At 43.3% G+C, this 14,099-nt stretch overlaps 1 protein-coding gene across 2 annotated transcripts in view; it reads right to left on the bottom strand.

Moving 5' to 3' along the window:
- get4 (guided entry of tail-anchored proteins factor 4) overlaps positions 1-10,145 on the bottom strand; it is a 53,035-nt gene extending 42,890 nt beyond the window's left edge. The window contains exon 1 of one of the 2 annotated variants that reach the window (XM_087997916.1): positions 9,992-10,145. In XM_087997916.1, coding sequence (XP_087854042.1) covers positions 9,992-10,125 — 134 coding nt within the window. In that variant the 5' untranslated portion in view covers positions 10,126-10,145. The remainder of the gene's footprint in view (positions 1-9,991) is intronic. The other variant, XM_043711334.2, reaches the window with a different exon arrangement.
- Positions 10,146-14,099: the final 3,954 nt, after the last annotated feature.

The raw sequence follows: 14,099 nt of genomic DNA, 5'->3' as shown, positions 1-14,099 counted from the left end.
TTTCCCTGCCAGTATATTAGTTCCCTCCAATTTAGGTCACTTCTATAAAAGGATGCATTGATGAGGTCCGAAGATCCGGGGTGGGAGGCACATCAAAGCATAATTATAATACAGACAAATGTTCTAAACAGAAAAGAAAATGATATGATTCTAAGTCTCCTTTAAAAGCCGGAATAGAATCTGTTGATATCGTGTTCTCAGACAGTGCATTCCAGATCTGCATAAAACAGCTAATCCTCATGTTGCTTTGCTTCTTTTGTCACTGGGGAAGCAATCCTACTGATTGCTTCTGGATATTGACACTTCAGCTAACAGGTACAGTTTCTATCTAATCTGTCCAAGACTCCTCATGGCCTTGAACTGATCATAACTCTCAACCTTGTCTGACCTTCTCTAGTCTACGCAAGTAACTGAAGCCCTGGAAGCAGTCTTGAAAATCTTTTCTGTACCCCCTCTAATGTCTTCAAATGTTTCTTAAAAACATGACACTTCGAACTGGACAAAATTCTCCAGTCTAAGCCAGACCAGTGTTTTGCAAAGGTTCACCAAACTCCCTTGCTATTGTACCACAGCTTCAATTCAAAGCACAGAGGATACTTAACTTCAGCTTTTTTCTTTGAAATATCAGCTTGAAACAGATAAGTCAAACATTAGACTGAAATATTGTCAATTACTTTTCTGTCTTAAACTAATACTAAACTTTTTAAGAGATTAAATTCCTTTTGTGTTGTCATTAAAGAAGTAGCCAGTGGAGTGGCCTGTTGTTCCTAGAATTAAACAACACAGGAGAAGGCTTGGTCCAACTAGTAAGTTGTCATCTTGTGACCTGGACACTAGCTCACAATGGGTTAATGTCAGCTCTCTGATATTTAATCCTGCTGTGCTGGGCATCATCCCATTATCAAACAATTACTGACCCCATCTCTTATAGAAGCAGCGGAGGAAAATTTCCAATCTCATAGCTCCCCAAACCCATATAGCCATTTCTTCTTTTTAATGTATAAAAAATTCACTTTTTTACAAAAACAGAAACCAAATAAAAGTTATAAAAGTACAAAAGTACAGAAAAATAGAATATCATACTAAAATGTTCTATTACAGTAACATTAACAATAAATTATCCACTATTAAGATACAGTTGATTCATATTTATTTAAACCAAATTAGCATGAACTCAAATTAAATAAAACAACATTAAATCAAATTACAACACATTGTACTATATTACATTACTCCATTTGTTGCACCTCCATCAAGGCTCCTGTCCACGGGAGCAACAGTGCTCATACCCGTATTTAGCCAGCCTCACCTCCACCCCATTCCACCATATACGGCCCTTGTGACTATATAAAGGCCCTAATAAATACCACCGATAGATTAATGTCTATATAATTTAGAAAGGGCTGTCAGGTCGTATAAAATTGCTCTGTCCTGTGGTGCACCACACTTGTCAGGTAATCCGGAGGGACGTGCTCCATCACAAGTCTGTGCCACCCTGCAAGACCTGGAGGCTTTTCTGCTATCCAATTCAGTAGAATGTTCTTCCTCTCAGTGCGTTAGAATGTTGACTAACCTCTTTCCGTGCTCACCCAGAGAGGGAAGATTCGGTAGCCCCACAAGGAGGGACACCAGATCCTCCCTAACTTCCATGCCCAGGGTCCTCTCCAGCTCATTTACTATGGCCCCCCCAATATCCACGAATCTTGTAACAGGACCAAAAGCAATGTGTAAGGTGCCAATACTGTTTTTAAATTTGGGGCATTCCGGGGAAGATCCTTTCTTAAATTTTGCTCTGGCACCATATGGGCCCTGTGGAAGATCTTCAATTGCATCACTTGTGCCTTATTGCATATTGAAATCTTCTTTACATTCCCTCCTTTATCCTCCCATGTTTCCAGTGAGATTTCTTCCCCTAACTCCTGATTTCAAATTTCATGGAGTCTCTCCATATTCCCCAGGGCATTCCTTCTCTGCAGATGATATATGGTACTAATTGAGAGAGCGCCCCCGCATTGGAGCACTCTATGTTCTGTATCCGACTTGTCGGGCTGGGTCAAGAGTGTGGTCTTCTGTATGTAATCCCTAACCTAGAAATATCGGAAAAGATCCCTATTAGGGATTCTGTATTTCTGTCCTAATTGGCTAAAAGACATCAAGACCTCTCCCTCAAACAGATCTCCCAGACAGGAGATTCCTTTACCCTCTGACCTCTAAAGCTGACATCTATTAACTCTGGTCTAAAACCTGGGGCTCACACTAATGGGGTGAATGGCGAAGTCTTAAGCAAATTGCCCTCACCCTGTTACATTATCCTCCATGCTTTTACCATATTTATGATAATCGGACTTTCACAATACTCAGCTATCAACCTCATCTTATCCATGAACAGCAAGTTTATGTGAGGACACTTCACCTGCGAGGCCTCCACATTTAGCCATATCAACTTTGAGTCATACGCACCCATTCCCTTGCACATGACAACAGGGTGCCTATTTGATATCTCCTCAAATCTGGGAGCTCCGTACAGATGCCAGAAGTGAGGGGTAATAAAAATTCCCAGATAGAGAATACCTTTCTATGACCATCTAAAAAGGAAAATCTATTCTATCCTCCAGTTTCAGTACCCCGACCAAACACCCCCCCCACTTCACAGGCATAACTTCAAATTGTGAAATTTATCTTGTATCCCAAAATAATTTATTTAATATTTTGTATTAAATAATTTAATATTTTGTATTAGCCAGGGTATGGGCTTTTTGAGGTTAACCAAAAACGAAAGGACATTGTCCACATAAAGCGTGATTTTGTGTTCCCCAACTCTCACCTTCAGCGCCATTATTTCAGGGTCTTTTCAGATAGCCTCCACCAGTGGTTCAAGTACTAAGGTAAACAGAAGCAGCGACAGGGGACATCCTTGTCGGCTGCCCTCCCCACACTAAAATTGCTCAATTTAATCCCATTGGTGATAACCGCTGCCTTGGGGTCTTCTTGCCACCCATCTGGCCAAGGTCCCTCCCAGGTCAAAACAATCTGGAACAGCAAAGAGATATGACCATTCCATCCGATCAAAAGCCTTTTCTCCAGAGAGACCACCAAACCAGAAATCGTTCTCTGCTGACATATTTGTACTATATTCAACAACCACTTGATATTATTGGAGGAGCTGCGGTCCTTGACAAAACCTGTCTGGTCCTCTTTTATAACAACAGGCAGCACCTTCTCCAATCCCAGAGGAAGCATCTTTGATAGAATTTTTAAATCCACATTCAACAATGAGATGGGTCTATACGATGTGCAGTCCTCTGGTCTTTCCCAAAGATAAGGGAGATATTAGCCTGCTTGAGAGAGGACGGAAGAAGTTCTGGCTATATGAATGATGAAACATCTCCAGCAGCGGTTCAATTAACATGTGCATGGACTCCTTGTAAAATTCACTCAGTGCCTTACCACCTTGGAGCTGCTTTACCACCTCCTGTACTATCAGAGGTGCATTTAAAAGGGAGGCCTGATCTGCATTTAAACCGGGGAGCTCCAAGTTTTTAAAGAAGGATTCCATTTTCACATCTCCATCCACACAACCCTCTGCATAGAACTCTCAGAATCTGGCACTGATCTTCCTCAGTTCACGAGTGACTCAGCTGGTTCTCTCCCTGACTGTAGAGCACTTTTCTTCCTAGCCAGGTAAGCCGAGGCTACTCAGCTTATCCCCACATTCAAACAGACTTTGCTTTGCAAAGGAGGCCCTCCCCATTCCTCTTGCATGAGCACTGAATCCAGAGCAGCCTGGAGAGGTGTGACCTGTTGCAATTTGACCACAGATGGTCTGGTGTAACATGCCGATTCAGCTGCCATCAGCCAGGCCTCAAGCATCCGCTGCTGCTCCCCCCACCATCTCCTCCTCATTGCCGAGTATGAAATAATCATACCCCTTAAGAATGCTTTGGTGGTCTCGCAGAGCACTGATGCATTACTGGCCATACCCCGATTGATGTCCCAAAAAGCCCTAAACTCCCTTATAACATACTGTACAAAGTTGTCATCCTTCAACAGAAACAGATCCATGCGCCAGTGCCAGGTGCCTACTCCACTACCTTTGGTCTTAATCATCAAATATACTGCCACATGGTCTGAAATAGTTATGCTTCCAATTCTGGAGGTAACAACAAGTCCAAACAAACTGACGGAGCAATGAACATATCAAATCTTGTGTGGCACTTGTGCGGGTTGGGGTATAAGGTAAAGTCTCTCCCATTTGGGTGCAGGCATCACCACACATCCACGAGCCCTGACACCTCACACAAGTCCACTAACTGTCTATACTGCCGAGATGTACCCAACAGTCCTCTCGGCATCCTGTCAAGCCCAGGGTCCATGAGAGAATTAAAGGTCCCCTCTTATAATCGTACGGCACACCCCAAGAGCCATTAATTTAGAGACTGCTTCAACTAAAAACTTGACACAGTGCGCCGGGGAAAGTAAACATTCAGGATGCCGTATTCTTCTCCGTGTATCGGCGCCTTGAGAATGATGAACCATCCATTCTCCGATTTGATCTGACACCTGAACTGGGAGGTTCTGTCGTACCAGCATGGCCACTCCTCTGCTTTTGGAGTTAAAGGAGAAAAAGAATATGCTATCGTATCCCCTCTGCTGTAACTTCAGATGTTCCCCATCTGTCAAATGTGTCTTTTGCAACAGAGCTATGTCAACCTTTTCTTTCCTAAGATTTGAGAGCACCTTTTTCCTTTTAATGGGGGGAATGACTCCTCTTCATATTCTAGGCGCACCACCCGAACAGATCGCTAGCCATGACTGCACATGACAGCCCACGGTCCCGAGAGGAAGAAGCCATTCAGTGTGCAACGAGTGGAGAAAAAAACAGACTTTATCAAATCTAAAGACTATTCCTACCAACACTACCAAAACTACTAAAACTAAAAAAAAACTCTACTCCTAACTTAAACAAATAAACACAAAAACTACAAATTCCCAGAGATTCCCCGGTCCTTGCCCATTCACTCCTAACCTCACAACCATCCTAACACCTTCCAGTTAAGGCCACGCCCCAAACCCAAGGGAAAAAAAAACATATTTCAGAGGAACCTCGAATATCAATTATCCGAATGGGATCTCAAAGTCCCGATAGAAACAGTACGTCAAAAAGCTGGTGTTTTGTTTACACGTACTATGATTAAATACTAACTCAACTCACTGAAATGAGTCCTGGACAGTCCAGTCATCATCTCCAATACACTGATCCCCTGCCCTCTCTCTCTCTCTCGCCCTACACTTTCCATGGAGTTCTACATGAGGTTTAGGGTTCACCCCTCCTTCCCCAGATAATCTCTCCAACATTGTCCTGCACAGGGCAGAGGTGGAACCTGTCAAAAAGTTGCAGTAAAAACTTGTGAGCATGTGTGTGTGCTATTTGGAGACTTACCCCAAAAAGGCAGATGCAGGCTTACTGTTGGTGAACAGTCTGGCTGCCCTGGCGGCTTTGGTGGGGGGGGGGGGGGGAGTTTGGTCAGGGTGGGGGCAAACGGGATGGGAGCAGACAGGGTTGGGGGCAGTTGGGGGTTGGACAGGGGCCAATGCGCGGCGTGCTGCTGCGTAGTCTCCTGAACGTGGAGCAGACTTCACAGAAAACACCGCGCCCCAGAGGAAATCAATTAACCAAATAATCAATTATCCAAACGAATTTGTGCCCACCCATCTTGTTCCTCTGTATTTACACTCCTACAAATTATCAATGGATGTCCACTTCCCAATCTCAGTCCCACACATCTTTACATCAAAGAAGTAACCACCCCTCACCCAACAAAGTTAGATCTCATGGAATACAGGGAGAGCTAACCATTTGGATACAGAACTGGCAGAGGGTGGTGGTGGTGGTGGTGGAGTCTGTTTTTCAGACTGGAGGCCTGTGACCAGTGGAGTGCCACAAGGATTGGTGCTGGGTCCTCTATTTTCTTGTCATTTACATAAATGATTTGGATGCGAGCATAAGAGGTACAGTTTGTAAGTTTGCAGATGACACCAAAATTGGAGGTGTAGTGGACAGCAAAGAGGGATACCTCAGATTACAACAGGATCTTGACCAGATGGGCCAAATGGCTGAGAAGTGGCAGATGGAATTTAATTCAGATAAACGCGAGGTGCTGCATTTTGGGAAAGCAAATCTTAGCAGGACTTATACACTTAATGGTAAGGTCCGAGGGAGTGTTGCTGAACAAAGAGACCTTGGAGTGCAGGTTCATAGCTCCTTCAAAGTGGAGTCGCAGTTAGATAGGATAGTGAAGGCGGCGTTTGGTATGTTTTCCTTTATTGGCCAGAATATGGAGTACAGGAGTTGGGAGATCACATTGCGGCTGTACAGGACATTGGTTAGGCCACTGTTGGAATATCGCATGCATTTCTGGTCTCCTTCCTATCGGAAAGATGTTGTGAAACTTGAAAGGGTTCAGAAAAGATTTACAAGGAAGTTGCCAGGGTCGGAGGATTTGAGCTATAGGGAGAGGCTGAACAGGTTGGGACTGTTTTCCCTGGAGCGTCGGTGGCTGAGGGGTGACCTTACAGAGATTTACAAAATTATGAGAGGCATGGATCGGGTAAATAGGCAAAGTCATTTCCCTGGGGTCGGGGAGTCCAGAACTAGAGGGCATAGGTTTACGGTGAGAGGAGAAAGATATAAAAGAGACTTACGGGGTAACTTTTTCATGCAGAGGGTGGTACGTGTATGGAATGAGCTGCCAGAGGAAGTGGTGGAGGCAGGTACAATTGCAACATTTAAGAGGCATTTGGATGGGTATATATGAATAGGAAAGGTTTGGAGGGATACGGACCGGGTGCTGGCATGGGGGACTAGATTGGGTTGGGATATGTGGTCGGCATGGACAGATTGGACCAAAAAGTCTGTTTCCATACCGTACATCTTTATGACTCTAAAACAGAACAATAGCATAACTAATAACCTCCAAACAGATATAATATAAAACATACTGGATTTTACCGCAAAGCAATACTAAGCCTATAAAGCCCGAGCCTCAAAAGGGGGAACAACAAAGAGAGAAGATACAAAGAAAGTTATATTACACCATTGTCTGTACGCCTCTTTTCCTCCTTGACTGAAGTTTACCATTTCAGCGAGTTCAAAAATTCTTTTACTTTTTCTGCCGAGTTGAAGTTGTAGACAGTAACCTCATAATTGAAAGGTAGCACTGGCGGGTACCTCAGAGAGTATTGAATGTTTAAATCTCAATTTTCTTTCTTTACATCATCAAAGGTGTCTTAACTATGACCACAGAAAAGTCATGAAAAAACATCACTTATTTTCAAACCTTTATAAGCCAAAGCCTGTGGATCTCTTCCCCAGTCTTCTGGCTGTTTCTATTATTAAATGCTTTTCCTTGTAATGCTGGAGTTGTACTAGAACCAGGCAGGGGCACTGAGCCGGCCCGCTCCATACTCACCCGACCCACCTCAATCTCCAGGCCCAGCAACTCTGGAAGCCACCTCTCAAGGAAATCAGGGAGGCCTTCATGCTCATGTAAGCCCAAGATCTGTAGTTCTTTTTCTCCGACCTCTATTTTTGAGGTCGTCTACTTGTTTGGGCCCTCTAGGAACATGACCTTCCAAGGTTCGAACCCACCCTTCAGAACTCTTCGTTACAGCCTCAGAGGCTGCCGTCCTTTGTTCCACCGCCTCCACACGTTGATCCAAGGCCCGGATCTCCTGCTCGTGCTTTGTCAGCATGACAGTAATTGGTTCCAGTGCTCCCTTGATTTTTTTCACGGAGTTTTGCAAACTCCATTAGTAAATTCTATTGCTCCACTGAACTCAAGGGCGCCGCCATGGGAGTTGAGGTAACAGCTGCAGGTATGCCTGACATAGATGGGGAGTGTCCTTTCTGCTGCCTTTTCCTTAGATGTCTTCGTATCAGCTCCAGATCTTCCAAGTCCTAATCTAAAGGGGCTCTAGGTGCTCTACCTGCTTTATGCTGCAAACTTTTCTCAGGGCTGACTAATTGGGTGGGGAGTAGAAGCCCACCTTACCTGGCACAGAGCCCAACACAGCAGACTGTTCAGACTGCTGCCATCTTGAATCTCCAAACCAAATTGCCATATCTACCTTCATTCCTCATTCACAAACACAACTGTTTTGGTAGATCCATTCTTCCCACCTCTCTTTGCTTTGTGGAACTGATCTCTTCCGAATGCAACTTTATTTTTCCATCCATTGTCCAGTCTCTTCCCATCGAAGTCTTTATTCCATTCTCTCGAATTCTTCATTAAATTCGCTCAGTATTGCCATTGATAATTTATGGCCCTTTACCAGAGGATTCCTCTCCAATTAGTTTGGCAGGTTTCTCAACTGTAACTCTTTAAGTTTCTCAAACTTCTGTTCTCATTTGATCTCCCAGAACCACATGAGAATTCTCAACCTAATTTTTCTCACAAGTTTTCAAATTAAAATGTATCATCCTCCATTTCACTAGCTCAAGCATGATATCACCATCAAACACACATTGTGCCCACCCACCTTTCTGCATGCTTCCTACACCACAACCCGGTCCACTTTTGAATCACACCCTCTCCTTCCAACAGCACATACTCATATGAGGAAAGGAAAAACAAAAACTTTCCTTTTACCTTCTCATTGTCTAGATTCCAACACCTGTTAAAATAGCAATTTTCTTATTTCCTTCAATTTAATATATATTAGCTGCACATAATGTAGTTCCCTCTACATTGGGTGGGACCACTTTGCAGAACATCATCATTCAGTTCACAAATGTGATCACCAAGCTTCCAGTCATGTTGTTAGTTCTTCAGCCACTTACACTCTGACAGATGTGTCCTTGGCCTCTGATATTTTTCCAATAGAAGTCAACTCAAGCTTGAGAATGACAGCTCACCTTCCAATTTGACACTTTATTTGTAACTCTTTGGAGTCAACACCAAGTTTAATAATTTCACATCACAAACTCAGACTCCATTTTGATTTTGGATAATGGTGATGGTGACATCAGTAAAACAAATGCTGGAAATATTCAACAGGTCAGACAATATGAGTGGAGAGAGGAATGGAATTAACAATACAGGCCTGTGAACTATTCCGAATGAACAATGTTCTGGTAAAAGGTCAACAAGTATACTAACATCCTTCTCTTTTCTATGAGTGCTGCATGACCAGTTCAGTATTTGCAAAATTTCCTGTTCTCATTTTGAGTTTTCAGAATCGATATTACTTTGCTTTTGTATAGTTACTGGTGATTAAGTTGCCATGCCAATTTACACCTCCACTGAACTAGATTTTCTGCCTTTAGTCATTCCATCTGCATCCTTTTATTACTTTATCACTCTTGCTGTGCTTAGCTAAAACACATAATATTTCTAAACTTTTACTGTTCTAATGCAAGGTTGTCAAAGTTTACTTTTTATCTCCTTGGATGGACCTGATAGGAGTATTTGCAGCATTTTCTCTTTTTATTTCCAGAATTCACAGCATATTCTAGTTGTGTGTGATGATTGGTTTTTCCACTAATACATCTTCTCGACTAATCTTTTGTTCCGTTATTCGTCCTATTATGAGCTGTTTTTGCATTGCACTATATTGCTAGTTAACCTCTTCTGATTGTAGTGTTACCTACCCCATCCCAAATCCACAAATTCCTCCCAAGTCTGCGCATCAACTCAGCATGCTGTCAATCCCTTGATTGACAGGAGAGCTGACCAATCAGGCAGCTCACATCACAATGGCCGATCTGCGGCAACGACCAATCAACGGGGGCAGAGGCCGGGGAATGGGTGGGTCGACAGGTTCGGTTGTGCGGGGTCCGCGGAGAGAGAAGGATCTGGAAGGTGCCGAGGCTCGAGGAGACGGATCCGGCAGGAGGAGGAGAACGGCGGATTCACCCGGCAGAGCCGCGCTCCCCGCCTGTCTCTCCCTAACCCGGACACGTTCCTCCCACTCTCTACACAGTCAAACTCACCGGAAGAAAAGCGTCCGGTACATCTGGTGCGCCTCATAGTAATCGCCCTTCTCGACGCTTGCCCGGAGCTTGCTCTCGACCCGCTGGACTCCGCCCCGGTTTCTGCAGCACTTGGGCACCTCGCCGTCCGCCATTGCTGCTCGCAGCCAAAGGTCAAAGGGCCAGCGCCTTATGCGCGGCGCGCCGACGTCACAGCTACGGCGTCCCTGGCCGCCCCAAAAAAGCCCGGGGCCCAGCCATTTTCAAAATCACACCGAGGTGCTGCAGCTGCTGGATATCTGGCACATGTAGAATCAGGGAGTAACGGAGGGAAGCTTTCCCCCTTCTCACTCCGCCACCTGGAGCCCAGCTCTGCCATTCAATAAGATTATACCTGACCTCAACTCCACATTTCTGGCTTACCCATGTTCAATTGCCTACAGTCTTCAGGGTAAATGTAGAGTAATAGGGAAGGGGAGTGGGTCTGCGGAGGGTCAGTGTGGACTTGCTGGGCCGAAGGGCCTGTTTCTACGCTGCAGGGATTCTACGAAAATTAATCCTGTCAGGAATCGATCCACCTCTTTGTCAAAAAAAAAGGATGATACCTTTCGGGGAAGAGAGGCCCAAAGCTTCATGATTACCCCCTCCCTCAGCAAATTCCCCAAATTGGTGGCAGTGAGCTGCCTTCTTGAAGTTGCCTTGTGGAACTATTAATGGTGATCCAGCAAGCAGAGCAAGACAGAAACAAGTTTGAGGAGCAGGGGTTACATAAAACTCCAAATTCACTTTAACCTGGATTTCTTCCTTCTCTAGTACTGTGGAGGTACCTGGTCTTGTCAGCACCTGTGTTCTTAACAGTAGTGGGTTAAGCTAAGTCTAGTTTTTACAAAGGCACATTTTCCAAACTCGATTTAAGGGGCTGAACAACTCTAATTTTTTATTTGTCCAGTTCAGGTTTTCCCCTCTTCTACCAGAAGAGGAGATTCTATAGCCAGGAAAAAGTGTTTCTCAAAATCTTTGTCTACAATGAGCAGGAGTAGGTTGACTTACAACCATAACACACTATTTCCTTTTCACCTAACCTGCTGAAAAGATTGCCAGCAAGATTCTTTTGAGAAACAAACAGCAAGACCAATGGAGGAGGCAGAATAGGAGCAGGCTCTTTGAGATAAAGTTTGAAAGATCTGGTTTCATTTCACATTATGTTCTCAATAATAAAATGGAAACACAAATTGATGAAAAGCTAGGATTTAAGAGTTTATCTGAAACGTGACCCATTTATTCTCCTTTAAAATGTTTACTTATTGTGGAATGTGGGTATCACGGGTTGGCCAGCATTTATTGTCCATCCCCAGATGCCTTCTTGAACCATTATTGTTCACCTGCTGTGGGTTCACCCACAATGCCATTAGAGAAGGAATTTCAGGATATTGACCCAGCAGGTGAACCAATGGTGATAATTTCCAAGTCCTGATGCTGAGAAGGTTGGAGAAGAAGCTGGTTGGTTGGTTGGTTGGTTGGGGGGGGAAGAATATTACTCAATGGCTTAACAGACTTAATTCTTGTAGCATGAAATGGACTGCTTCAGTATTACTGAAAACACTGTGGTTCCAATTAATGAAAACAATGCTCTATTAGCTGCATAGTGATCTCTACAAACAATCAAAAACAGCAAGATATTGCAGAGCCGTGCTACCTTCTCAGCATCAAAAGAACACTACTCGAGGAAGGTTTCTAATCGCTTACTGATCAGTCCCTTTCTTAACCTCACGGTTTTCTTTTTTTGGGAGTGGGTGGCACGAGGGAATCTATACCAAGCTGACAAGTAAAAGTTTTAGGAATCCATCTTAATTCTTGAAGCTAGAACGGTCTTTGATGCAAGCCAACCAGATCGTAGCTTTCAAACAGAGTGCAGGTCAAGAGATTTGAGTGTCAGAATAGAGGGGTTGATTGTAGCATGAGGTGACTCTAGCAGTATAGGCACCCACTTAAATAAGGTCTGCACCATAGTTAGTTATGTTTTGCCTTGATAAGGTTAGTACACACAGATGCCAAGCCAGCAAAGCTCACAATATACAAATATGTATGGACAGCAGATGAGGTAGTTCGATTCAGCTCCAATGCAGATTTGCCACCCATGCAGTCTAACATTCACTGCCAAGGTTCAATTGAGTAGGGTGATATTGCAGCTGCAGGGAATTGTACTATCTTGAAAGGGGAATAACCCAAGTTTATGTGGGAAGAAAAGTGAAAATTTAATCCAATATCTATTTGGTTTATCTCCAGGACAATTTATGCTATCGCTAAAATTGTCTACATACAGATAAGAGATTAGACTTGAAATACTGGAATAATGAAATCGTGTAAAGATAAGGGAAGTTGAGTTGTAGTGAATAATGAAAAATCAAACTTTGTCCACAGCAGAAAATTGCATTTGGTGGTTTAAGAAATGAAGACTCTCCAAAAGAAGAAATCCTATCACTGTGGTTGTGGCTGTTGGAGGACAATTGCCTCAGCTCAAGGATATCCCTGCCAGTTATCTTCCTCAATTAGTGTTCTTATATAGAAAAGGCAGTAGGGATCTTCAATATTTTGCTCTTTTAGAATTGTTTATAGTGATCTGTATGTAGCTGACAGAGCATTCTAGACATTAATTAGAACAAGTGTTCTCAGTAATATTGAAGCAGTTGCTATTATGCTTCAGGAATTCATTAAGTCTACCTAAGTCATTGAATATTATCTCTAATCAAAGGTCAACATGATGGTTCAGTGGTTAGCACTGCTGCCTCACAGACCCAGGTTTGATTCCAGCCTCTGGTGACTGTCTGTGTGGAGTTTGCACATTCTCCTCATGTCTGTGGGTGTTTCCTCGCACAGTCCTAAGATGTGCAGGTTAAATGAATTAGTCTTACAAAATTGCCCATAGTGTTCAGGGATGTGTGGGTTAGAGGTATTATTCAGGGAAAATGTAAAGTTGTTGGGGAATGTGTCTGGATGGTTTACTCTGCAGAGTCAGTGTGGATTCCTTGGGCCAAATGGCCTGTTTCCACACTGTAGGAATTCTATAATTCCATGATTACACACTTCTGAGGCAGGAGGGCCAGGTTTAAGTCCTACATGCTCCAGAGGTAAGGGCAGCATTGCTGCACGTAAGAGCCCAGAGTGCCTCAAGGTAACAGTGGAGACCCAATGGTCTTCAGCTGCTTCAGTGACATACCCTCCATCATAAGTTCAGAAGCAGGGACATTCACTGATGATTGTACATTATTTGGAGTTGCAAATAGTGCTGAATAATGAAACATTCCATATCCAAATGCAACAAGACCAGGACATTTGTGGCACAAAAAAAATTGCATCCAACAAATGACGTACATTAGATTCTGTTTGGAGATGGCCAATCATCTTTTGACATTAAATAATTATGTTACAATCACTGAATTGCCCACTATCAACATTCATGGCACTACCATGGGTCAGAAACTGAACTGGAAATCATAAATGTAGTAGCAATAATAGCAGGACAGAGGCTAGGAATCCTGTAATAAGTAATTCACCACCCAACTCCCCAAAGCCCATCCAGCTACAAGACAGGAACGTGATGGAATGTTCTTGACTTGCCTGGATAACTGCAGCTACAACAACAATGAAGGACACCATCTAGGGCTAAGAAGCCTGTTAACCACCACAATCACAAATATTTAGTTCCTTCATCACTGATCTTCAATACTATCTACAAGTTGCAACGTAGAAATTCACCTGAGAACTTTACACAATACCTTCCAAATCCATGACCGCTGCTTTCCAGAAAGTCAGGAGCAGCAGATATATTACCATATACAGGTTTGTCCTCCAGAGACTAGAAATGGTCAATAAAAGCTGGCCCAGCCAATAATGTCAACATCCCCTGACGAAATTTTAAAAATTCATTGAAGTTGCAAGATAGATTCTAAACAGTGAAAGACTGGGTCATGTCCTTTCCATGACCAAAATTCAACTAATTACTATTCTTGTTTAGGTTCCTGTCGAAGTAGTACCAGGTTATACTACAATAAGAAATAGGAGTTAGCATTTCAACAATGTCTGATATTGCCATAAATTTTACTTTCCTCCCTGACTGCCTTTCGTTTTA

Source organism: Chiloscyllium plagiosum, unplaced genomic scaffold (genome assembly GCF_037043375.1).
Source record: "Chiloscyllium plagiosum isolate Xiang-an unplaced genomic scaffold, Cpla_swu_hap1 HiC_scaffold_20, whole genome shotgun sequence".
NCBI classification, from domain to species: domain Eukaryota; kingdom Metazoa; phylum Chordata; class Chondrichthyes; order Orectolobiformes; family Hemiscylliidae; genus Chiloscyllium; species Chiloscyllium plagiosum.
Note: the sequence above shows the minus strand (reverse complement) of the source record. Positions and strands in the feature narration are given on the sequence as shown.